Source organism: Vipera berus (assembly GCF_964194415.1).
Source record: "Vipera berus genome assembly, chromosome: 2".
Taxonomy (NCBI): Eukaryota; Metazoa; Chordata; class Lepidosauria; order Squamata; family Viperidae; genus Vipera; species Vipera berus.
The window spans coordinates 178,586,636-178,614,260 of NC_138203.1; the positions used below are offsets into that span (position 1 = coordinate 178,586,636).

Here is a 27,625-nt window from a genome sequence, read left to right on the forward strand (position 1 = left end):
CCTTCACACATCTCTTCCCATCTCTATGTATTTGCAGTCTTCGGGACACACACTGAAGTTCTTTACCAGTCTTCCCTTGGGTAACTCTTATATACTGCAGTGGATTTGGGTGTGCTGTAGAACCATTAAGTATTCAATTCTTCTAAAGTTGCCAATTCCAACATGGTGTGCTAGGCTTCTCTTTCTCCAAAGTCTGGTTCAGAGTCTTCCTACTAGCAATCTCTCATTTTACTTCCTGCCCATCCACTACACTTTCCTGAGAGACATTATCTTTGCATCAAGTTTTTCATGTAGTGGACACCATGACTGCCTGGCTCATACTTTCAGATTATTTCCTTACCAGATTCTTCGATGCCTTTAACAGTAACACAGCATCTAACGTACTGTCTTCCTGGAAAAGTTGGGATATATTCAAAGGTGTTTTAGAGCTAATATTTGCAGCTCACTAGTTACGGTAAGGACAATTAAGTTTTTCCCCCCCACCAACCAGTTTTATTCTCAAGACAAGTATGATGCAGCTTTTTTCTGCCTATTCAGCTGGCACAATCACTTGCACATTTGTTTTGAACTTGCAGCCAGTCATTATCAGGAGAAAACATTTCTTTATATTGTGAAGAGCATGTATCAACAAAAAAAATGTGGATATCCAGTGCCCCACTATTTGTTCATCAGGATAATGATACAAATTAGGTTTTTTGTGTATGTGCAGTTACAATACAAAGCAAAATTTCAAAAGTATAAGACCATAAACAAAGCAAAGGAGAAGCATTTTTTCTGAAAAGCAAATATGTCCACATTAAAAGATTTTTATTTTAGGACCATCTCTCTTGTGAAACCACAGGATGGCAGTCACCACATAAAGTTGACATACTGTCCTACGGGAAACATGCCTCAGAAGTCTTAATAAATAAAGTTAGAAAGCCCAAGTTATATACAAATATCTTAGGCAAATATGTTTACAAATCTATGTACAATAAAACAAATGTAAACAGTTAACGCAGCAAAGGGGACACAAGAAAGGGATGACAAAATTCAAGCTATGAGTAGCAATGTGCCCCTAGTCTTTCTTGGCTTTGATTCCTTCCTGCTTCCTTTGCTTTTGGGCAATTGTCACCAAGCAACTAAAGTCCAATCCACAGTTTTCTTGAAATAAAAATAAGGAAAGCCAACTTAATAGGAGAAAGCTGACTACCAAGGAATTGCCAAACTGAGGGTATGTCTCCATTTTAGAAAAGAGCAACTTTGGCATATTTGCATTATGTATTATACTTCATAGGGAGATGCCACATATATTCTCCATGACCACAACCCAAATATTTTGCAGGGCGCTGCTAGGTACAAAGACCCCTTCATAGAAACTTGTTAAAAATTCATTCCAAATCCATCCATTGGCCAGAAGGTTTCTAAACCTTCCCTTGAAAATGAATTGACTTATTCAAAAAATAAAAGTGGGGGGAGAGCAGGGGTCTTGTGTACAGTGTGAAAGATGTAGGATACCCAGCATCAAAGCAGTCCCTAGCTAGCCAACATACAAAACAGAGGAGATGGAAAAAAAAGGAAGTGATTTGGGCAAGTGCAACTCCTGCAATCTGTGAGAGAGACACCAGTGGTGACCATTTTAAGAATGTCCATGATGGAAATAGAAGAAAATAGACTGTATTAACAAGGAGTGCTCTATATGTGCTTGGTTTTCTGAGCAGTTTCTGCATTCTGCAACACCCACTCAGCTCCAGGAGGGGGTGCCAACAAAACTATCGCAGCTTTTTTCTTATTCCTTCAAGAATCAAACCCAAGTCCCATCATAGCTTTGCAATCCATTCATACGCTCAGAGGGAGCATGCCAGGTGCAGATGATGGTCTGGATGCTCCTAGACCTGGTGGCGGGCCTTGGTCAAACCCGTTGATTGCCCTACAAGACAATAAGAAAAAATTGTTAACAAGTAGCATTGACCAGTTATCCCTCCTCTCTAACAGGATTATGTTAGTCCTATAATGACAGCAAGGAAAATTGATTGACTTACAAAACTCAAGCAACAAATCCATCCATATACTGCAAGTTGTCTATAGAGAGAACAACAGTAAAGGATAATGCTCCACACAAATAAAAAAGACATTTTAAAAAAGGTGTTAATATTTGGGGCTGCTTCATTGGGAACATGTGAGATACATAAACACTTGGCTCATCAGGAAATACTGCTGCCTAGTCATCCAGTCACAACCCAAATATGCTAACTTGCTTTAGTATGTTTAGCATCTTACTTAGAAACCTTGGCCTCCTAGTAGCCAAACCAGCTTCTGTTTCCATTGCTTTATCAAGATTCAATTCGATAATGATGACACACAAACTTGACATAGTGATTGCTACATGTCCCAAAGCTAGCCTACCTGTGAATGTGACAACCTCTTTTACTGCAATTCTGGCTGACAATATTTATTTATTTATTTATTTTTGGGACTTATATGCCACCCTATCTCCCGAAGGACTCGGCGGCTAACAACAATAAAAGACAATAATACAAATGTTTAAAAAAAATTAAAGCCCCAATGATAAAATATTAAAATCATTTTTTAAAATCCCTATTGTCAGTCCAGGTCAGCCTGATGGAAAAGAAATGTTTTAAGGCCGCGATGAAAGGACCGGAGGTCCGGGGCCATCCGGAGCTCAAGGGGAAGTTGATTCCACAGGGATATAAAATAAATAATAAATAAATAAATATAAAAACATTATTTAAAAAGACTATCAGGATACTACCGTAAGATGCTCATAATCAACCCTTTACAGAGTTGTAGATTAAAAGCTATAATTATTTATTTATTTATTTATTTATTTATTTATTTATTTATTTAATTCCATTTATATCCCGCCCTTCTCCGAAGACTCAGGGCGGCTTACAAGCTTAGCAGTAGCCTTCATTCTATGTATATGCCTGCTTATTAGGGCTTTCACACACACCCCAAGCGGCATTATTACAAAGTCAGCTTATTGCCCCCAACAATCTGGGTCCTCATTTTACCTACCTCGGAAGGATGGAAGGCTGAGTCAACCTTGAGCCTGGTGGGACTCGAACCTGCACTAATTGCAGGCAGCTGGTGTTACTTAAGGAGGCATTAGCCCACTGCTCCACCAAGGCTCATTTATTTTGATTTATATACCGCCCTTCTCCCGAAGGACTCAGGGCGGTGTACAGGGCAATAAAATAAGAATAATTGAAGGATTGCAGAATAAGTAAAATGTTTACTGATGTAAAAACCAGTTTGCATGTATATACAGTTGCAGCAAGCTATGCTAAGGAAGATTAATTGAGACCCTTTGAAAAAAAATGTAGTGTTATAAAAAAGTATATTATATTCTCTAACTCTTATATATTTCAAACAAATCAGCAGAAACAGCCTTTTGTCTAATTTTTAATTCTCTTTTCAGAATGACTAATTTTTTATACTATATTTTCAAAAACAGAAACAAAGATGTGAGATTTTTGTCTAGAAAATGGATTCCAAAGTTCCAGCATGATTATACTACTAAGTTCCAGGATCACAGTCTGCCTAGTCCAAACAAATAATAGTTTGTGCAATTCTTCTATATCTGGTATTATTTTTAGGTTTAAAACTGATTTAAAATCTTAAAATGCATTGCCCAATTACATAACGAAAATATAAGCATATCACCAAAATGAAATTCTGACGAAAAACATTTTCCCAGTAACATTACATTAACTGGACCCTACCTATTCTCATCAAGATTTCAGTTATAAGCTATATCTCAAGTAAGGAAATTCATGAGGTATTAAGGTTGGAATAGAATCAAAACTGTTAGCCTGCACTGATCAGTTGTACAATTCATCAGCTCTAATTCGCCAGCTACTGTATAAGTCATCAGATCTAGAAAACATAATAATGAAATCCAAGAGCAGCTGGGTTTTCCCAGAATAAGCTAAATGATAGTGACACAAATCTTGGAGATTTTTTTTTTCTATCTTGCTGGTACTTTAAAGCTTCCCTAAGAAAAGTAAAAAGACTTATTCTTACTGTTAAACAATGAGAAAACCACACTGTTAAGCAATACAACTTGTCAAGAACTGAAACACACACACACACACACAAAACCTGAAATAAAAAACTGCAATTGAAAACACCTACATTGTAGATTCCATACTGAGCAACTCACGGCAGGCAATAGTACTAATAAAGACTGCTAGTAACACAAGGTATGGTATCAGAAAGAAGACAGAACAAATGATCCCCCAGATCTCCAATTTATTCAGTAGAATTTATGTCATTTTGGGGAAAACTGAAAAGAAATCCTTTTGAATTATTTTCTTCTAGAATGAATGAAATGTTTTAAAAATTGATCTGGTCATGCCTTATACTCTTCTACTTCTATAATTTAGTAACCTATTTAAAAAATTGTGCTGCAAGCAGTTATAAAACTCTCAAAAGTTTGTTTAGATCCCTGCATCTTTTGCAACTAGTGACAAAGCAAAGTATGTTAGGAAATGTACAGATTAAATCAAGAAACAAGCAAACATGCAAAGGCAAAGAACAAATGTTTCATTTTACTTAAGTGCCCAATAATCAGTTACAGGAGCTTCCCACATGCCTGACAGTTACTTAGGCCCTAGTTAACCTGCAGCTTGACTATGGCAATTCAGTGTCTACATGGAGCTGCCCTTGAAGGTCACTTGGAAGCTCCAACTGCGCCAGAATGCAGTGGAGTGGGCAGTGAAGAACATGCCTCAGTATGCCCATGTGCCACTCCTGTTCCACAAACTGCACCAGTATGCTTGTGGAAATCATTCAAGCTACTGTTATGATCTATAAAGCCCTACATGGCCTAGGGCAGGGGTCAGCAACCTGAAACAGTGAAAGAGCCACTTGGAACCGTTTCCCTCACAAAAGGAAAAACTGGGAGCCGCAAAAATATGTGTGCGCATGCGTATACATGGGCGCATGCGCAGAACAGGGTTTGACTGAAGAGTGGAGCCAAGGCGAGATATGCACCTACCCTGCATATTTGAATTGATTGGTTGAACTTTTTTAGTCCCACTTTTTTTTTGGACTGCACATGGCAGAGGACTGGGAGCCGCAGGAGACGGCTGAAAGAGCCGCATGCGGCTCCGGAGCTGCGGGTTGCAGACCTGTGGCCTAGGGTCTGTTTTACTTGAGGGACTGCCTAGCTTCTGTGGCTGATGAGAGCTGAAAAAGCTGGCAAGATTCAGATCCTTTCAATTAAACAGTGTTACATATTGGGACCCAGAAAGCGTGCCCTTCTCTGTTGCAGAATCTGCCCTCTGAAGTGAAATTCTGCTGGAGATCCGTGTGGCTATACTAATGGCATTCCAGAATGTCCTAAAGACCTACTTGTTCTCCCAGGCCTTGAGTTAGAGCGGCTGGGGCCCTCTCAGATGTTTGTATGCATGGATACTGTTGGCTGGACTTGCCATTTTGTTCCTTTATTTTTTTTCCTGTATTTATTTTATACATTCTGCCTGCTTTTTTATTGCAACTTGCCCAGTGTTAGTCTGGAGTTGGGTTGTGTTTAAATTGAATGAATAAATAAATGATAGTAACTAAACAATTCAATGCCACTATAAAATAATAATCTTATTCATGGCTGGGCCTTCAACTAACATTGTCTTTTGAAGACAGTTTTGAATCATCTTGTAAAAGAGATTATTCTTTGTGGTATGGACAGTGTTCAGTCACTTTTACTCGTGGTACTAGATTTTTTGGAATATTTCTTCAGTAGTGCTAATTGTATAAAATAGATGGTTTCAGATCAAGTAATAAAATATTTTATCATAAAATCGGTATCTGTTTAAATTTCATTTTTGTCTTATTTCAAGGGAGCAGAAGAGAAAACAAGACTATAATTAAAAACCAATGAATCAGTATTTCACTATTCAATTCATGATATATTTGTAGCAATTACCTGAATCCTATATAAAATTTGTATGACATTTGTCAAGCTTAAGCACCAATTTATATGAATTTATAGGATGTGCATTTTTCAAGGTTAAAATGTGTAATAAGAATTTATTTTGCAACAGAACTTCCACTTTCCATTTTGAAGGAGCAGATTGTTATGCCTCCCAAATTTTTATATTACAGTTCAATCCAATGTATACCATGTGTTCCATTCAAGTAACATGCATAGAAAGGATCAAGAGAAAAGTACAGCTTATTACTGAAACTCATAAATATTAGAAAATTAAATTCAAAGAGAGGCTATTAGACTAATAATGTCAATTTCAAATCCATTATGGACAATACACATAAACAATAATCTCCAAGCACGAAGACAAGCTCATCACACCAAACCAGGCACAATTACCCATGAAATACGTAGGGAATCTGACCTAAACATATGGGAGAGATAGAAAAAATAGTTTTTGTCCAAGACGTGACTGCTGGAAGTTGGAAATGAATTTCATTTCACAAATGCCCAGGAAGTTTTGTTTTAGAACCCAGTTTTCCAGTCATGAAAGGAGGAATTGCTTTCCACATTCTAACATGGAATTGTTAAAGAGTTGTCTATATTCAGGCACTTTTATCATCTACATGCCTGCCTTTACTTTGAGAACAGAGAAAGAATCTTTGCTGATAGTGTACAGCAGTTGTGCCTATAGATGTTCATGAATCATGTGTTCAAGCTCATGTCCTCTGCCTCAAAGTTCGAGGGTTCTGCAGTATCTTAGCTGTTCCTAACACTGCAGAGTCTTCTGGACACAGAGCTCTGACATTGTTCCTGGGATGTGTTTGAGCATGGTATTTCTCCAGTTTTTCATATTCCTCCATCTTGACATGGCTTAGCACCACTACATCTATCACCACCATTGTCTTCTGCTACTTGTCAATTACCACAATGTCTGACTGGCAAGTACCTGCCTACCTGTCTGGATCTGGAAGTCCCACAGGATCTTAACTCTCTTATTCTCCACCATCTTGCACTTAGAGCACCATACAGTGTGCAGATGTTCCTGTAAACAATGCCAGCTAGTTGGTTGTGCCATTCAGTGTAAGCTGTTTTTGCTTACATCTATGTACATTTATATATCCCTAGTTAATTCTGTGGAGAAGGCCTATTCAAATGAATTTTCAGCAACGGTTAAATGAAGTTATCAAGATAATTGTTTGGAATATAAGTAACTGGTACAATAATGCCAAGCTATTAGAAGATAACAATTGTGTCTTGGGTTAAGTCCAAAGCAAACACCCAATTTAACTTTTTTCACAACAAAGTCTAAAAAGCAAGTTCATTGTGACTCAGCTACCATCCATTAATTCAAACATGTACCTTAAATTCCTCCTCAATTTTCTTAGTTCTAAGCCTCTACAGCTCTGACATCATCTTCAATAAACTTCCTATGCAAGCGATGTATTCTGCTTGTAAATCTGACATCAGCTTACTATACGTCTTATCATGCTGAATTAGCTAACATGTAACTCCACAGAAAGCCAACAGAGAATTCAAACAACACAATAGCAGCAAAAGCTGCAGTACAGCAATGAGCAAATTACCTCAGTCAGTCCCACCACCCAACTATAGGCCATTCATAAGGCAGCAGCGGCAGCAGATTGGGTCGGGTTCACAAGCAAACGTGGCTGTTTCAGGATCCAGCGACAATTGGGGGCAGGGAGAACACTACAGGGGCTATAGAGAGAAAGAAAGAAAAGGAAGGAGGAGAAGAACGGGTATGCCTGAGCTCACTTTCCATGTTGTAAGAAGTTCAGCCCTAGGCAGTCATTCTCACCCGTTCATATTTGGATGCTCAAATTTAAGTACAGATTCTGGGGTGGGAGTGGAGACAGCAGATAGAGAGGAAGTGGAAACAGCACAGGAAGAGCTACACAGTACACAATACCATGATGACATGTCAACAACACTAACCAAAAGCAGAAGCAGTGCATAGAAAATGGGTGTTGATGCTTCCGGATCACTTAAATAGCAAGATGTTTACAATACTTAGATGCTGCTGTTTTAACTTTAAATGTATTTAAATAATCTCTGCTTACCATGTGAGGTCTGAACTATTGTTTAAGAGAAAACCGTAATTTTCTACTGCAATGTACATTTTTTTTAAACTCTAAATTTATGCTATTGATAAACACAAAGTTTTTGTATACTACATCAAGAGTCAATAAGAAAAAGGATTGATTACTGACAGACTGAAAGATGTTTACTGGTTGCAGAAGTGTAGGCTCCAAGTTAAGGGAGACAAGTTTTCCAAAGGGGAAAGAGTGAGATCTGGAAGAAGCCAGACTAACCAACATTGTAGAAAGCATAAGGGTCATGACAATAAATAGATCTTTAAGCAGAATGAATAAATCATTTCTATCCTGCCCATGTGCAAATAGCTAAGACATATCCTTATTCTGCAAGTTGCACATTTGGCTAGGCATAGAAGGAGCCTACAGAGACTTCTCTCCAATTTCTTCATAATATTTTGAAGAACTCAATTTTTAATATGGATTTATTATTCATCAGCCTTAGATAGGTATTCATGCCAAAGTTACTGCTTTTATGTACTCTGTGAGGGACTATCTTTAAAAAGTACTTGCATTGTTCAGTATTTGCAAGTACTTGCAAAGGTTCAGACTGCACTCTAATATATATTACTTCTAGTAATATATTTAATTATTTGGATAATTATAATTAGGAATCATCCAAATCTAACTTATTTTTCAATAAGCTCATATCAAAAACACTGATTCTGAAGAATAAAAAAAGAAATACAGGAAAACATTAATTCAAATAAGGAAAGTGGCACAGCCACAGACTCTTTTAAGCCTTGTGTATAATAATATTTTTTTGGGTAGATGAAACTAGTATTCTACAATTTTAATGAATGGCAGTTGAAGACTTCAGGGTTATTCACTTTTAAATATTGCTTATATTTGGAAGCCAAATGTGAAGTATAGTAAGTCAAGCAATTCTGATTTCTTTTGGTAGGAGATGGCTCTTATTGTTAGGAACATTTCTCCCATTTGTAAAAATGTTCAAAGTCAAAATATAAAGTTGTTTTGGGCTGTCTTGTCATCTTTCTTGCAATGCTGTCAAATGGAAGATGTACAAATTCCCATTTTTTCATTCATAAGGAAAAGGTGTAACAAGCGAAGTTTGAGCCTATGCCCAAAAAAAAGAGAGAGACCCAGTTTGGTGCAGTAGTAAGGCATCAGGCTAAAAACCGGGAGACCATGAGTTGTAGACCTGGGTGACTTTGGCCCAGTCATTCACTCTCAGTCCTAGGAAGGAGACAATTGCAAACCATGTGTGTAAATCTTGCTAGGAAAACTGAAGGGACTAGTTACTGCAGGAGTCAAAATTTGTTTGAACCAAAGAAGAAAAAAAATAAAGATGTTTATGAATCAAAGTGGGAAAACCTGTGCAAAGCAACTCTCTAAAACTTCATGTAAAAATGAAACTTACGCTTTGTCATAAAATGTTGTATGTCCTGGATGACAGAACTTCATGCCATTGCTGTTGATCATACTGTTATTTATGTTTCCTGCAACATATGATTTACGTGATGCCTGGTCCTTTGCAAAGTTCCTACAAGCAGCTAATTTGGATTCTAAAGCCTGAGAAGGAATGAAAAAAACAGAATGTATTATCAGTGTGGGTGAAAGATTAGAGAGGGTAGAATCATCAGGAGCCACATCACAATGAAAAGTACAAAGAATCACTTGGGGCAAATTATTTGCAAAGAAATGCTAAGTGCTCTTAACGTAAATTTTTAGTTAAGAACCCATTTTAAAAGTATGCTCATTAAGGAAAACTTCTGGGTGGCGCTTCAGCGGCAAGGACGGTCGTATTCGACCGCCGGCCCTTCGATCCCGTTGAAGCGGCGGAATAGCCGACGATCAGCTGTTCCGCCACTCAAAAACCCCTCTCCTCGGGCGAAGAGGGGAGGGGGAGCTTCCAGGTAGGGGTAGAGCTCCCCTAGTGGCCCAGAACATTTGTTCTGGGGCATGAAGGGTGAGAGCCCCCCCGAAGCCTGGGAATGCTCCGGAACGAAGGACTCTTCTGTTTAGGCAGAACAAGACGCTGAATCCACTCCTGCCGGATTTGATTGTCATCTTGAGTTACGGTAGCAGCAGAGCTGATGCAGGAGCAGTATAAATAGCAAGTACAAAGCTTTAACTCTGAATCTCAAATTCTCTTCCTACTCCAACGATTGTTTTAAAGAAGGGGAAGATGGCGCCTGACTTTTTTTTTTCCTAATAAGAAGTGAAAGTGTTCTTCTTCAAAGTAAAGTGACTGCTTGAATTGAGTAGAAATATGTAAAATGGACTATCAAACCTTAAAAGAGCTTGCTATAATTTGGAGGTGCTAAAAAGTTATTTTCAAGATCTGGTTATTTCACAGTTTAACTACAAAGTAATAAATGGACTAGAAAGTGAAAGTGTGTATTGAAAGTCATTAGTTGCAAAAATGGCTCCCAAACCGCATAGACCCATTTTTAAAAGTACAGAGGCATTGCTTGTTCAGCAGTCTGGAATGCAGTCTTTGAAGTTACCCCCCGAAGCTGCTGCATCTGTATTGACTTTAAAAGATTTACAATATGCTTTAAACGATGCCTTAAAAATCCAGTCTGAAAAAATATTTGAGAAGGTGGCAGAATTCATTGAAAATGAATGCAAGAAAATAAGGGAGGATAATTTGATGGCACTTCAAGTGTTTTCAGGCTGTATTGAGAACCTGGATGAACGTGTGGAAGAAGTGAAACAAAATAATCTGATGCTGGAAGCTAAAATAGGTGAAGTGGAGAATAAAATGGAAAAACTTGAAGATGAAATGATGATGATGCAATATAGAGATATGGAATTTGCTTTGAGGATCAGAGGTTTGAAAGAGAACCCGCAGGAGAATCTGGAAGAGACGTTGGTGGATGCTTTGGCGCCTATTTTGGGGTTTCAACCTGAAGATTTTTTTGGGAAGATAGATAAAGTATTTCGTGTTAATTCTTGGATTGCTAAACAAAGGAAACTGCCAAGGGATGTGGTTGTGTATTTTACAAAGAGAAAGATTAGAAATGAGATCATTCAAATCTCTTATAATAAAAGACTTAAAGTGGCTAATCAGGAGGTTTTGATTCTGAAAGAGATTCCTCCAAGAATCTTGAGAAAAAGGAAGGATTTTTTCTTTTTGGCAGATGAATTAAAGAAACAACAGCTTCGGTTCAGGTGGGAGATACCAATGGGGATTGTGGTGAATCATTCTGGAGAAAGATATTGCCTTAATACAGTAGGGATGGCACGTGATTTTTATTCTAATGTATTGAAAGCAGGCTTACCGTCATCCTCAGAAGTTAAAAAAGGAAAGGAAGAAGAAGAGCAACAGTTACAAGAAATAGTTTCGGAAACTGTGCAATCCTTGGTTTTATTTAAAGATCTTAAGATTCAAAGAATGACACGGGCTGCATCGAGATTCAAGGAATAACAATAATAATAACAGTAGAGATTAAAGTCAAGTGTATGTAAGGAGGACATTGATAGAAACAAGATTTAGTAATGGAATTTGTTAAAGATAGTAGGATCATCAAGAACTAATAATGGTGGATATTTGGGGATGGTATTTACAGTAGATCTGAAAAATTAGTATGTATGTATTTAAATTGCTAGTCTAAATGTTGGAGATGTGGTTGTGATGATGCAATGTATTATTATGTATGGTTGAATTGTACAAGATTACAATTTTAAAAGTTAAAGTAATTTAGTGGAATATGTAAGATTTTTAAGAAAAAGATAAGGTTTTTCTTTTTCTTTCTTTGTATAACTATTTTTGTAGGGTACTATTATAATTGTATTGTTATAGAAATTAAATTTAATAAGTATAGTAGAATTTTTGATACTGTTATATTGGAAGAAGGCTGATTTGTTTATTATAGAAGAATGGACTTTGAAAGTTTTCAATTAGGTAGAAAAGGTAGAATTTGGAATATGTGAAGAATATTTGTAATGGAGATATATTGTGATGTTTAAAGAGAGTTAAAGCGCGATTGGATTTAAAGTGTAATTATATTTAGTTAGTATATTTTAGATTAAGATTGTGAAAATAATACCCTGTATTCAGCTTTGGGAAGTTGGGCGTGGTGGTGCATGTGGGGGTGGTAGGGGTATTGGGTGGGTTAGGGTATGGGTTAGGGGTAGGGGGGATGGGGTTTATGTTTTTTTAAAAAAATGTACTTTAAAACTTTTTAATAAAAAAAAGGTATGCTCATTAATTGAAACTGGCTTTAAATATTCTTCTACAGAGAAATTCTCTAAACAGTAACCAGTTATTTACTATCCATCAACATCTTTAATAGCGGAAACTGCAATCTGCATACTTTAAGAAAACATTAAAAAATGATAATAGCTAATAAAGATGTATTGTACAAGTATTTGCAATACAGGAATTGGGAGTGGAGTGTTGAAAATATATGCACCTCTCTTTATTGATCGTAGGATATAACATTTGTAAAATTTCATACAGTGTGTACCTATTGTTCATCTTTTAACACAGCCATGAACTGTTTTAAAAAGAATTAGTAAAAGCTAAGTTTTAAGACGCTGAACCCTATAAATAATATTAATCTTACTATGCTAGATTTTATTGTCATTTCTCCCTACATGAAACCACAGAGCTATTGATCCTAGCAGTACATGCTTGGTTCCCAGGCCAGTTCTTTCCAATGAACATATATAATCCCTCCCTCCTTTGTATATACAAATTTTCTGTAGTCATTCAATCTAGCACAATTCTAAATTTCTCTAAAATAAGCCCCAATGAGTTCATTTCTCCTTAGTATAATAGTACAGAAACATTTGTTTGCAGTGATGAAATAAACCCACTAGTGCTTCAACTGATTTCAATGCATGTAAGGAATTGCACTGTATGTCATACAGTCAGCATCTAGAAACAGCCATAGCAAGATAGTATGATGCAGAGCATAGTTCTTACCCCCACTTTCCTTAGAAGATCACCTACAATGTTGAGAGCTGATATTCGGGCAGATGGAGTAAGGGGGCTGGTACCAAAGCCATTGGGAATAGCTGCAACAAACCCACAAAAACAACAGAATTGTCACATAGTAACAATGTCAAAACTCAAGCATTAAAACAACAACAAAAGGAATAAAGAGCAACCCCATACCAGGATCCTCTGTGTTTCAAAGAATAAGTACTGTAGCAATATATTTTGTCTGAAGTTATCATGATGGTCAGGAAAGAAACAATTCTATATACAACACTGATTTATATTTATTTATTTATTTTATTACATTTATATACCGCCCTTTCCCGAAGGACTCAGGGCGGTTTACAGGGTGATTAAAAAACAGAGATACAAAAGTTAAAAACAGATTAAAAAATTATATTCATCCCTGCATAAGTAAAACCCCAGTTAAAATTAAGATTAAAACTAAAATTAAAATTCTCAGCCTGGGCCAGAGAGCTCGAAGAGCCAGGTCTTCAGGTCCCAGCGGAATGAACGGAAATTGGGGGCAGTCCTCAGCTCCACTGGCAGCTGGTTCCAAAGGGCAGGCGCACCCACTGAGAAGGGCCTATCCCTGGGTGTCGTCCGCCGGCAATCTCTTACCGGTGGCACCTGAGAAGACCCTCCCTGTGGGAGCGCACTGGACGAAGGGAGCTTGATGCCAGCAGCAGGTGTTCCCTCAGATATCCCGGTCCCAAGCCATTTAGGTCTTTATAGGTCATCACCAGCACCTTGAATCTCACCCGGAGGGCAACCGGGAGCCAATGCAACTCGCGGAGTAGAGGTGTTACATGGGAGTATCGGGAAACCCCCATCACAACTCGTGCGGCCGCATTCTGCACCAGCTGAAGCCTCCGAGTGGTCCTCAAGGGCAGCCCCATGTAGAGAGCGTTGCAGTAGTCTAAATGGGAGGTCACGAGCGCATGAGTGACTGTGCGTAGGGCATCTCGGTCCAGATAGGGTCGCAACTGGCGCACCAGGCGAACCTGGGCAAAAGCCCCCCTGGTCACGGCTCCTATATGGTCTTCAAAATTGAGTCGTGAATCCAGGAGGACACCCAAGTTACGAGCCCTATCAACGGGGGGTAACACCTCACCCCCCATCCTTCCTCTAAGGCTGAACATGCATATTACCCAGCGTAATTCAACGGTAAAAACACAGGTAGTCCTTGACTTATGACTGTACATTTAAGGACAGTTCAAAGTTAAAAGGGCGGCTTCCGGTTCGTGCGCGCAGTGCTTCCGGACGTGTAGGAACAGTCTGCTTCCTGCTGTCCATTTCTTTCTTTTTTGGAGGACCCTGAAAAGGGTCAAAAATCGCTTTGGAAGGGCGATTACCGAGAGGAGGATTTCCCTGCAATCGTGGAAGGGCAGCAGCCCTTCACTGGAATCCGGTGGAGCCCTTCACTGGAATCTCCTTTGACCCGAAGAGACCGTCCATAAAGATGGCCGATTACTAAGCCGCTCCCTGCCAAAAGCCAAAAGCACTACCTAGAACTAAGAAGCAATCTGGAGGACCTGGGTGAGCTTTTACCTTTCCTATTCCCTTAACCATCCTCCTGTGGGACTTTCCTGAAAATCTCCTTCCTCTTGTTTTGAGAAAACGGCGAATATCTACTTTGGGAACAAATCTTAAAGCCTCAAAGCTTCAAAAGAAATTCAATTAATTCAGCAAAGAAATTAAGCAATTTCATCTGTATTTACTAAAAAGCTTCTATTTGTTGCTGGGGATCCACTATCCTATTTTCTCTCTAAGCTGTGAATTAAGGAAAAAATTTGGACTAATCCTACAAAAGTTCTATATTAATTTGGGGGGGGGGGGGGAAAGAAAACAAAATTCTTACATTGCATGTTATATGTTAATGATGACATCTTGTGGCGAAACATGGTACAGCAAGTAAATTTCTTTTTTCTGTTGCGAGAGCTGACTGAATAACAGAGTTGTCCTTGACATTATGCTTAAAGATAAGTGTGGGAACACCTGGCACTGAATACAATTCTTCAGGAAGTCGAAAATCCTGGACTATTATTAAAACAGCCTCCAAGGAAGATTTAGCTGCAAACAACGAAATGGATGAATACATCCCACCACTTGATTATAAACTGATACTAGACACGATCTTGGCAATGACAGAGCAAATTAAAGCCAAACTGCACGAAAAATCTGACAACTTAAAGCCACCAAATCAAACTCTGAATTTAAATGAAGAAAAGATAACCCAAAACCAAATAGAAGAAGTGGAAACTAACACTAAAATAGGAGATTTAAAAGAACAACAAAAGCAATCTACAGAAAACCTTAAAGTCCAAACTTTAATGGCAACTACAAAACTTACAATTCAAAAAGCAACAGCACCTGAAGAAAGCAATACCAAGAGTGAAGACACTAAAGGCCTTCAAATACACTATACTGAGAATTCAACTAATCAAATGACAACCATAATACCAGCTACTACTTTCTACCTAACCGATAAAATGGGAAGAACAAAAAGACTTGACTGATCTATGACAACTATATTATATCAATCATCAAAAACTGAATTATCAAAGCAAAACTACAAGGGTTACAAAGGGGACAGCTTCCTTGCAAAACTGACATTTGGATATGCTCCCTGGATTTAAATAAGGGGTATAGGAAGAAAGGAAGATACATTTGAGAATTTAAAGATGGCAAGACGGAAGCATGATTGGCACAAAAGGAAGGCAAGAGTTAGATTTAAAAAATTGAACTTGTTTTTTTTGGGATTCCTAAAGATAGACTATAAAAATATCTTTCAATGGATTAAGGAGAATCTCTAAAAATATAATTGATTTTACATTTAGCTTTTAGATTTGTAAAGGAAAACAAAACTAAGCTTCTAGAATATAACTGTGAACTATATTATAGAACTTGGAATGACATATCAAAAGACAGTATTTTATAATTGATGTACGGTCAAGATAGAATATATCATTGCTTACTTTTGAACTATAGTATAGAATCTAGAATTTTATATATAAAAGTAGTATCTTAATCATTGTTGAACGGTTAAGACAAAAAATATATTTCTAATAACGTGATTTGTTAAGATGAAATCTAGACTTTAATGGTAAAACATAAGAATGTTTTGTAATGAACAATGTAAGTTTTGTAGACAAGAGAATTATGCTTTATTAAAATAGGGAATTGTGGGTTACCCAACAATTAAGCTTTCTCCTATATACTATAGGCTACTCTAGAATATTCTATTGCAATTAGATAAAATTTAAAAACAGGATATTGATATGTATTAGTGAAAATATATTTTAAATTTTATTAATTGACTAGGTTACAACTAGAAGTGTATTAACTTGCCTATTCTGACTATGTAATAACTAAGGGAATCAGAGAGGGCACCTCTGTTGATGCAACCTGAACTATTTACAACTGGTTATTTCTTATTTTAACTACCCAACCACCATATTGCTTCACAAATACATGTATATGTAAATATTAAAAAATCAATAAAACTTGTATAAAAATCAAAGTTACAAGGGCCCTGGTAAAAAGTGACTTACAACCAGTACTCATACTTATGACTGTGAAATTATTACCCTTGTGTTTATGTGATCGCAATTTGGGCACTTAGCAACTGGCTCATATTCAGGACCATTTGCAGTGTCCTGTGGTCACATGATTGCAATTTACCACCTTTTAAGGGTGGGCATCTCTCGGCTTTTTTGTCACCAAATTCTTACTGTTAGTGTTCTAAACTCCTAACCCACCTTGCTGTTAGATAGGTCAGATTTTATAGCTGAAGACAAAGGGAAAAATGTTATAGATAAAATGGATTTGTTTCCTTATGTTACTCAATTGTTCTCTGACCCAATGTTTTGAGAACAAAAAACAGCTATATATGGGGATATAAATAATTAAACCTGGCTCAATTTCCACTTGTAATATAAGCATTCAGTATTTCAGAAAATATACATGTATATGTTCTACCTTTTGGAGAGGGAAAGCTGTTTTCACAGCTTTTCCCAACAGGTGTTGCTGGCAATGACAGTGAAGCTTGTACTGCTGAATCCATCTTTTCACAATCCAAGGTAGGGGAACTAGGAGCAGATTTCCTAGTTACTTCTTGTTGTCTTTCTCGTACTGCTAGTTCTTGCCTTAAATCTGTAAATTTTAAGGAAAAAAATGGCAAAGTTGAGTATTTTAGGTATGAGTATAAAAATCCTTCCCCTCTCCCCAGTCCATGCATTCTATTATTCTGTTCATTCCTGAGACACTCCTCTGCCTCACAAAGGGTCAACAAGATCAAATTGGAGGCCTTGGAGTTGCTTGACTTGATTTCACAGCCTAAGCGGGGATAAGGATGGATTGATCCCATGATCCAATGTCAAATAAGCCTAAATGAATATGCTTCTTGTCAATCAGATATATGCTTGTTTGACAGTTCATGAAATAGCCATAAAATATGAATACATTAGATGAACTTTAGCTTCAGAACTAGAAATTCTCTAGAAAATCAGAGTTCACCATTATTACAACATTAATTAGAAGCTATATATTAAGTAGTACCTCTGGCTTCATCTTTCAGTCTTTGTACAGAAACTAGCAGAGATTCCTTGTCATCCAGTTCACTTTCCAAAAAAGCATTTCTCTCTATGGCTTGATTCAGCCTTTGTTCAAAATCTTCTAAAGAAACAATTGTGGCCCTAGAAATTAAAAAAAAATCAGAAGAAAAAAAACTCTTTGGCAGACATCTAGCTATGGGAGATAAAGAAACAGAGGATTCAATAGATCTCTAAGCCTGTAATAAGTATACAGTGAAATCAAAAATTGTTTCAAGCCATTATCGTAATCTTATTCTTAATATTCTATATCAAATACACACACACATGCCTGCTTGCGAGATGCTATTTTAGATAATAAAGTAGTCCAAGTGATACCTTAGTATGTATGATATAAAATCTGCTCCCATAGTTTAGAAAATTAAACCAATTGACTAGTTTTCTTAAAAATGTTCTGAATATTAGTTAGGAGAAAGTACTCTATTACCCATAATCATTGCTGTCTACTCAATTATTAACTTTGTTAAATAAAAACTATGTAGGAGAATTTAAATAAAAAGCAAATGCAAATGTGATGCTTACTTTTTTAACATTAATTCAGCAGAAAATATAACAAATGAAAGTGGTTTCTGGAATCTGACAAACCCTATAATTGTTCTAGTTACAGAACTGCATCAATATTAAGTAACTATTTATAGCACTAAAGAAATAAAAACCTGAGCAATAAATGCTTTCTTCAGATAACTGGCAACCACCAACATTCCTTACCTTTTAGCACGCTCAAGATCATCATTGGCTTGTTCTAGCTCTCTCACATATTTATGCAATTGATCTTTAATTGCCCGAGTCTGGCTCAAGTCATCTTCCAATAAAGACACTTGCTTATAATTTTGTGCATACTGGTGTTCAAGTTTTTCCTGAAAATATAGGACATGAACAATTCTATACCACTGAAATTAATCCAAGAAGTTTAAATACATTTCTATGCTACTGTCCAAATATAGCTATGCAGTGCTTTAGATCTCAAAGGAAAAAAAAGCTCTGGAAGATTCAGGCTACAAACAATTGTTGGACTTAGCATGAAATATTCAGGTTAACAGTTGAACTGAAGAGGAAACAGTTAACTGGACCTCTTAAGGTTACAAGACACAACCTAGGAAACTTCACTTTTTCAACAACCCTCTGATTTGGGTTGAAATTAAACGACTTCCAATTTTATCAATCAAAGACTGCAAAAAAAAATCCTAAAACAAGAGTGATATGCACTTAGATATACAATCTAAAGGGACACGGTGGCTCAGTGGGTTAGGACGCTGAACTTGTCGATCGGAAGGTCGGCAGTTTGGCGGGTCGAATCCCGAGTGCCGCGTAGCAGAGTGAGCGCCTGTTACTCGTCCCAGCTTCTGCCCACCTAGCAGTTCGAAAGCACGTAAAAATGCAAGTAGAAAAATAGGGACCACTACGGTGGGAAGGTAACAGCGTTCCATGCGCCTTTGGCATCTACTCATGCTGACCACATGACCACGGAGACGTCCTCGGACAAGCGCTGGCTCTTCAGCTATGAAACGGAGATGAGCACCGGCCCCTAGAGTCGGAAACGACTAGCACGCATGTGCGGGGGAACCTTTACCTTTACCTTATACAATCTAAGTGCTCTGTTCTACAGCAAAAATTGTTCTACAGCAGAAGACATTTTTCCTTCCGAAGCCATACCTTTAAGGTTTCCACTTCCTGTTTTAATCTTTGGTTGTCTGCTTGTAAATCTCGGTTTCTTTGTTCGGCCTGTACCAGTTGGGCTTCTAACTCTGCTTCCAATTCTCTGCTGCCTTCCTGAAATTCTGCCAGCTCTTCATGGGCCTCTTGAAAACTATAACAGGAATAATAGTAGTGAGTAGAGATTTTTTTTTCCAGGAAGATGCTTTTATTAGCGATATAAGGCCATTTAGTTCTGAAGCAGAATTATTTTTCAGGTGACATGAGCACCCACACTGCACATATTGGCATCTTCTTAATGAAGGTGCATCTTTTTCCCAACTTGCAAGGGAATAGAGACAATAGTGAGAGGGTATAATGACCGTGTCACATTCTATTGGCATATTGTATCTTTAACTCTAGTGCACATTTTCAAGGCTGCTGTCAAGCCAGGAAAAGGCATAGTTCTTTATAGCAGTACCAACGGATGCTGCCAATGCACCCACTTTCCTCTGAAGTATCTATTAGACTTTGAATTCAAATAGCTACATATCTCCATTTGTCAAAATATTAGTAAGCACTGCATTTCTCTATCAATTGCAACAATTTTTTTATTAAAGCTGATCAGAACTTTACATATATAACTTTTCATATATATACAATGTAAAATTAGTTCTTTTGAAAGTCCTTTGCCATTTATCTAAGAGACTGCCACTACTGACATATTGTAAAGTCATGTTAAAAGAGATAATTCTGAACAAATTAAATCCAAGCAGATTTCTTCAAGAGTGGTTGCAGATGAACCCACCTTGATTATTTAGTAGAAATCTATACTGGAAGATAGACATGGAGTGTTTTATAATGCTGATTCTCCCAGCTGCCTTTAAGACACAGGCAAAGTCTCTCAACTACCGAAGAATAGAGATTATCAAAATTACCGTAGATAGCCTTGGAAGTAAAACCATACTTCAATAAAAGCATAACTTTTAGAAAAGAATACACCCAGTAAAATAGACAAGTGTCACAAGAATCTGAATTAGCAGTGTTTCTGAAGTGATAAAGGCCCCATTGTTTGGAAAAAGAGATTCCATATAGGGCAAGGTCACTTCCAATAGAGATTCTATTCATGTATCCTAGAGCATTAAGACTAGTCAATTCAAGTATAATGCTATTTTTTGAGATACTTGCCTTCCATCTGCAGGCTTCTGGATCACAAAGAGAACATTGTTAATGCAGTCATATATCAGAATAAAACTCATAATAACCCAGTATCAGAATTATACCTTTGTTTATATTTTAAAGTCAGCTCTTTCCAGTATGCAGCTTCTTCCTCTGAAGTTGAAAACTCTGGGATTTCTTCACAATCCATGATAAGAATTAACTATAAAAATTAGGGACACATTATTTAGCTAATATTTTATTATTTTATTATTTAGTTAATAAAAGCATTTCCATTTTCCTTCCAGCCGTACACTGTACATGGCCTAAGCAAACCAACACAACCTCCCTGAACTAGAACAAAAATCTTTCTTTGAGAGGACACAGAAACTCTCGTCAGTTTTTGAAAGCTACAAGGCACATCTTCTATTCCTGACCTCACATGAATATAGTTATACTAGTTTCCATTTCCAGAAATAATTAACCAGCAAATCCAAGTTTTTTTCAATGAAGGGCAGAAGTATTATTATATTTTTTCATCCAGCCAAATTAAAACAAAAACTTTTGGATGCATGCATATGAATATCTGAAAGAATTAAATCAGAGTCACAGTATCCAAAGAGGGACATCAATTATTTCCCCAGTTTCAGTCATGTTCCTATTAGTTTTACAAAAATTACAACCAGAAATTCCCTTTTACAAGAGATGTATCACCTGCAGAAACATTTAAATTAGGGATCTTTGGGAGGAGGGTCCTCTTCATAGATATATCACATTAATCTCATTTTCAATCATATTAAGCAGCAACTCATTCTTTTAATTCATTATAATTGTTCCACTGCCCTTCAATCATATTCTTAGACCAGCTTGTAAAGTAAAGCAGTCAAATAATTAGTACATTGCTAATTGCTTCCTGCCACAGAATTGTGCAAATCCCAAGGTTAGCTAAATGAATACTAGCTGTGGAATAAAAAAAACCAGATCTTACACTGCAATACTATTGTTTTCCTAAATATTCTTTCTATTTTTAACATAAACAAAAATAAATTAGATTCACCTTAAATTTTCAGAGAAGAATTACAGACTTCCTCAGATCTCACACCTAAAGCTATCAGCTAAAAAAAAACACAGTGATATCTGATAACCATCAGCCATTTCCCCTTCAGACAGAAAATCTAGCACTTTTCAGTTTTGTGACCCGCATTTTTTATTCAAGCAATGAAGGACAAACACTAGATACTCTATTGTACATGACTGAACAGTGTCATGTACAACAGAGAAATGTCCAAGCCCCTACCCCCAAACAAGCAAAAAAGGAAAGTTGAAACTGTAACAAAAAGCAGTACAGTAGTTTTTGAACTCAGTATAACTAAATAGCCTTCAGATAAACAGTGAAAAGAAATAGTGAATGAACTACTGTTTGTGTTTTGCCATTTTCCTTCCAGCCATACACCACTGTACATGGTCTAAGCAAACCAACATAAACTCCCTGAACTAGAACACAAACCTTTCTTTGAGAGGACACAGAAACCTTGCAAGTAAAAAGATATCAGGGAAAGTTCTAATTGTTCAGTGGAAGCCTTGGTCTTGATGAATCTTATCTCCCTTATTACTATAATAGTATCAGTGCTTCTTAGTCAAAGTGCTATTTAAAGCAATTTGCACCATACTAAAAACAACAAACTAGTGACAACGCTTCTAAATCACTATAGTTCTGCTTTTATCACTAAAGTCTTTACTTGACTTTTGCAATTTTAAAAAAGTCAGTAGTACCAAGTCAGTAATACAGAAAAACTCCAAAATAATACAGTTAAGTAGTGCAACATTAATTTGCTTTCAGTAAGGCATCTAAAAATAGGTTTGCATACTCTGCTGAACAAAATCAAACAAACCACAACACAGGATATTATTTGAATCTAGATAAAGTCATTGGTCAACTGTGGATTACAGCTAAAAATATGAAAAATATTAGAAACCAATTGTTTTCATTCATTAAACTATGGCTTAGCAAAAATATATAAACTCAATCACAGGGTCTGGAAATAACACAATTAGTTAAATATTACACCCTAGAAGTGAATATGATGACAATGAAATCTGAATGAGAGAGGAGTCATATTAACACTGCTTAGGTTAAAATAAAAAAAATCATGGCTTGAACTAAAAATTTCAAACAAAATAGTGCTTTTTTTTCTTACCACCCCCCATGCATATTAGTCAATGTAATTAATGAAGAAATATTGCTATGGGGTCTCTATTTTTTAAAAAAGTATTATTTTAAAAAAATTGCATGAAACTGACAAGAAACCAAAAGGAACATATGTTACACTTTAGGAAATATAGTGAAAATAGGTTTGGGGCAAAACAAAAAGAATAATCACTATCTTGATTCATTGAAGAGATTCATTCTATGTAATCAGGGAGTAACAATAATAGTGGGTGTTCATTAAAAGAAAAATGCTAACCTATAGAACCTAGAAGACATACCAAAATAATTTCTCTAAAGTTCACCCTTTAAATAACCACTTCAGGGATTGCTACAATTGAGCAAAAAAACAATCTTCGGTTGAAAACTGCTTGAGTTCGGGATGTCACAAAATAAGAGTTCAAGTATCTGACATCTCCCCCTTCAAGTACATGTATCAAAGAGCTATTAATACTGTACATACAGAAAAGAATAAAACTGATATACCAAAGTAAATTATTACTATGTTTCATTCTCTACAAAGATTTCTTGGAGCATCAAACAAGACTAAAAACAGCAATACTGCATATTCAAATATTGTGATTTCCCCCAAAAAATTATTTGTTAAATTTCTATACTGTCCATTTCACCTGAGTGATTAATATTGGCCAAGAACACCTACATATGTATGAAATCTCTTAAGAATCCTTTTAGCGTTAGTTTGTTCAATGTTTACTTCTATTTATTATTTAAATAAAGTATGGACCTAACACTGTTCCATGGCTAGTGTACGTAGATTCTCTTGCATGGAAAATAGCTGCTGAAAAGCAGCCAAGCAGAAAAACTATTCTTGGCTCAAGAACCTAACTGGGCAATGTCTTCCAGTTACAAGAAATTAACCAATTTCCATACTCCTGTCATTATGTTTTCGTGCTCAGAAATAGCACAGGTAAGCAATGTGCAGTTCAGTAGCATTCAAACAGAAGAGCCCATAATGTATTGGATTCTCACAGAGCAATCCCAAAATGTTATAATACAGAAGCATAATACAGATGTAAGTAATACTAGCAAAAGAGATTTTCTGTGAATGATGCAAGTTTTAATTCATGTGACCTCAGATCTACAGAGACTCATTGCCTCTTGAGTAAACATCAGAATGAGCCAGGTACTCTTCCCAGCTTGGTCTAATTATTTCCAAGCAGGAAGTTAAAGGAATGACCTCGGACATTTTTAAGTATATGTTACAAAACCCTGCACTTTTTTAAATGTATGGGAACTGAAATAGCTACCACACACTACATACTAAAAGCTCAACATCTTTATACAGACTTTAAGAAATGAAAAGCAACCAGTGGGGTGGCAATAAAAAGTGGATAAACTCATTCAATGGCAGAAGAAAGGTGGAATATGAGTATGCTAAATAAAACAATTGAGGATTTTTCATGAGAGCCATTTTTCTTTAAAATCACTACTATACAGGAATGCTAACTCAGCCTATATAGGAGATACATGTTTAGAATTTTCGTTGGTTTTGCCAGAAAGATGATACTGAGTTTTCAGTGGATACTTTCGCTTGGAATCGGTTCAAAGTAGAAGCACCTCTCTCCAGCCTGACAAACAGCTGTTACTTTTAAACAAGCATGTAAAAAGCTGGTTTTAAAACTGAAATATCAATACTTTTCAATCCAACTTTTATTGTGGCAGACTGTAATTATGGGCCTATTGTTGATCCACCTTAAGATGGATAATTTAGAACATAGGTTTTGAGTACAGCGACAAAATTAACAGATAACACTGCCTCTTTAGTACTATTTTCAAAATATTTAGCTTATTCTTCCTATGAAATCTATAGAACACATTGAGTATGCTTATAGGGTCACAGAGAGTAGATTCTTAACCATAAAAAACTTCCACTAAATTCATTTAGGAAATTCAGGCATTCTTTTTAAAAAAGTAACAACTTTTCTTTCACTTGGAAAAATCCAAGTGACAAAAGTAATAGATTTATAACATGTTAAAGATTTATTATTAAAATTCTCAGTGAGGAATATTTTTCTGGATATTTTAGAAATTACTTGATGGTTTTTCAACTGTTACTAAGTGTATCTCAACAAAGGTCAAGATCTTTTAAGGAAAAGTTAATAGTTAGGTTAATTTAGTTTTGCTGATGTCTATTTTGCATCATAAGTATTTCTCATAATCGCCTTCTAGAAACTCGGTATCGAACAATATTGTACCTGGCACTTCTTCCTTCTAAGCAATTGGAATTGACTTAGACTCAGTGACTCAGGGGAAACGTAAGTCTTCTGACATCAGCAGTATATTTGTGTATCTTAGCAACCATCTGACAGCAAAACACTTTTCATTTTCCCAGCATGACAGAATATTGTTATGAGGATTCTAAATATCAACAAGTCGGTCCTAGAAAGCGATTATTAAGCATCAGAAACAACGGTACTTTAGATTTAAAGTGTCCACAAAACTGCAGTGACACCAAAAGGACAACATGTATGCAATATTATCAAATAAATGCCACTATAATATATTGTGTCCCAACGTCTGATGATCCAAGTATATAAATAGCATTTGCATGCTATCTTCATGTACATTTCTTCATCTGCCCCTTGTGCCCCCTGCAGATACTTATGAAAAAATACAGGCCTATTCTAATTTACATGCCATTTGTTTTCCCTTTTACTTGGGAGAGGAATATAGAGAGATTGGAAGATACAAGTAAGAATGATGAAAATGGTATGCCTGCAATTCAATCAAATGTGATAGGAGTAACCATGTTTGTTGCTCTCTGACCCAATCACATATAATGAACGATGACAGTGAAATCTACCTTTCAGAGCAAAAGATGAAAGAGCTCTGTGGAACAAAACCTAGATCTCTAGCCTTTGGAATTTAAAAGGAAGTTATAGCTCTGGTATCTGTTACAAACACCATATATGCCTTTATACATAAACAGGGCAAAATATGTCAACAAATGAGGTTGTTCTTGGTTTGATTCTAAAAATATAAAGTCAAAGTTTAAAATTGCAATAAAAAGCATAAATACTGTATATTTTTGTAGTCATGTCACCTTAACTGTAAAAAAAAAAGCTTCTCTTTTCTGGCATGTTACTCATAAGGAAACCACATTCAAAATTAGTCATGAAAGCAGGCTTCAATACCGGAAGGAATTTAAGCCGCCTAAGGTTTGATACGCACAGATGAGTTACTTCACAGAATATACGATAAAGCTGACGACCTATCTGACCAGGCTCAAAACTGAATTGGCCATTTTCATGGGAGGATAACATTAGAAGCAATGGTTACTACTAGCCATGATGACTTTACAAAACAGACCCCCACAGCACCAGAGGCGCTACACACACACACACACACTGTTCAATTCCTACTGCAACAAGAGGAGTGGGAAAGTGTGGCTGAGCACCTGTTAAACCAGGGACTACTGCCTCTTAAACCAACCCAATATCTTGCTGGTATCTGTGGAAAAGAGAATGCTGGTTTACGCGGGCTATTTCCAAATTTCGTTAGTCCCAAGGAAGCAAAAGACGAGAGGTGAAAGAAAACCCATCACCCACACTCGATACAGCAGGGGTCTTCAAACTTGGCCCTTTTATGACTTGTGGACTTCAACTCCCAGAATTCCCCAGCCAGCAAAGCTGGCTGGGGAATTCTGGGAGTTGAAGTCCACAAGTCATAAAAGGGCCAAGTTTGAAGACCCCTGCGATACAGGGTGGGTTTCAAAGGGAGCAGCCTGTCAGGAGAGCATGCCGGCACAAACAGAGGTTAACAGGACGTCTCGCCCCTGCGCTAGATAAGCAGCTTTGACGATCCTGTGAAGCAGGGGAAAAGACGAAAACAGGGCTTTATCGGAGGTTACGGGCTAATGGAGGAAAAACAGACCTGGGCCCTGAGGCGAGTCACGGGGGTAACGGCCGGAAATCTTCAGCATTAACAAGAGACCTAGGGCGGATTATGCAGGTCCTGAAGAAGGGCAGATCCGGAGAAGACGCCGAAAAGTGTCACCGGGCGGCGCTGGCCGTGAGGTGGGGGCGAAAGAGCCTAGAAATAGCGACCCTTTCCCGAAAAGACCTACAATTTCTGCCCTTTTCCTCAAGGACCACAGGGGAGAAGAGCAACGCGTCTCCCTCGCTTCTTCGGGGAGTGAGGGTGGTGGTGGCGGGGGGGGGGAGAGATCCTGACCCCGCCCCGCCGCTCCCTACGTGCTGAGTGACACGCACAGTCAACAGCCAGTCGCCGCCGCTCAGGGGCTCCCGCTCTGACTAATAGGAAACCAGCCGACGGGCGAAATCTGCCCCGTTGTCAGTTCGCAGCCAATCCGGCGTCAGCTCGCGAAGAGGGAGGGAAGCGGCCGAACTCGTGGGTTTGTGGTGGTGGTGGGGGGAGGGGGAGGAGGGGGGGAGTCACTTGGTTCTTACGGTGCCTCAGGCTGCCTTGAGCTAGGAATGCACCGGGCGCGTGCATGGAGAGACGCCATATCTCCCGCGCGCCCCCTCCCCCGCCTTTACTCCTCGCGCTCTTCCTTACCCGTCCAGTGTTCTGTCACGACCGCTGCTTGCTCCGGCCGCCAACGTAGCTGCATCGCCTTACTCGCTGACACAGCTCCGAACCCTACCTCATCCGGGCATTCACCGGCACAAAAAAAAAGAAAAGAAAAAAAAACACGTCACAGAGAGGGCGAGGCCACGACGAGACGAGAACAACCCCCTTTAAAGGCGGGGCAGCGTACTTGAGTGACGCGCCGTGTGCGTTTGTGCAGTTGTTTCGCGTCTCGCGAGATGTTTTTTTTAGTCCGCTGTTGACGGGATGCTGTTCGTCGGTGGACTGGTATTTGGGAAGATGCGAAATGTTAATGAATGGACTTTTATTGGGAATGAGCCTGCAAAATGTGGTTCCTTATTGTGCCTGCTCGCCTTTCAAAAAGCATGTGTTTAACTACATCTGGATGTAGAGTTTTTGGTACAGATTTTGTAATGAGAAAAGTTAAGGATGCAATGAATAATATAATAATAATAATAATAATAATAATAATAATAATAATAATAA

At 37.6% G+C, this 27,625-nt stretch overlaps 1 protein-coding gene across 5 annotated transcripts; it reads right to left on the reverse strand.

Annotated features, from left to right (window-relative positions):
• Positions 1 to 790: 790 nt before the first annotated feature.
• On the reverse strand, positions 791 to 27,456 carry NDEL1 (nudE neurodevelopment protein 1 like 1). Of its 5 annotated transcripts, XR_014025357.1 has the most exons (11): positions 27,107 to 27,456; positions 20,487 to 20,584; positions 19,225 to 19,378; positions 18,280 to 18,428; positions 17,519 to 17,655; positions 16,940 to 17,113; positions 12,944 to 13,035; positions 9,428 to 9,579; positions 7,519 to 7,651; positions 6,332 to 6,356; positions 791 to 1,909 (listed from the first exon to the last, which is right to left on the reverse strand). XR_014025357.1 is itself a non-coding variant. In XM_081319652.1 (10 exons), the coding sequence occupies exons 2-10, from the start codon at positions 20,570 to 20,572 to the stop codon at positions 1,892 to 1,894; spliced, it is 987 nt and encodes a 328-aa protein (XP_081175778.1). In that variant the 5' UTR covers positions 20,573 to 20,584; positions 27,107 to 27,456; the 3' UTR covers positions 791 to 1,891. The 5 variants fall into 5 exon arrangements, 4 of the variants coding, with proteins under 4 accessions (XP_081175778.1, XP_081175775.1, XP_081175776.1 ...); XM_081319652.1 differs by lacking the exon at positions 7,519 to 7,651; XM_081319649.1 differs by lacking the exon at positions 6,332 to 6,356.
• Positions 27,457 to 27,625: the final 169 nt, after the last annotated feature.

Bases quoted from the DNA above. Each gene is read 5' to 3' on its own strand.
- NDEL1 (XM_081319649.1), bottom strand. From the start codon at position 20,572: ATGGATTGTGAAGAAATCCCAGAGTTTTCAACTTCAGAGGAAGAAGCT. The intron at 18,429-19,224 runs GTATGGCTTCGG...CTATATTTTCAG, and splicing joins AGGAAGTGGAAACCTTAAAG to GAAAAACTTGAACACCAGTA. The intron at 9,580-12,943 runs GTAAGAACTATG...ATTCCTTCTCAG, and splicing joins ATCTTCTAAGGAAAGTGGGG to GCTTTAGAATCCAAATTAGC.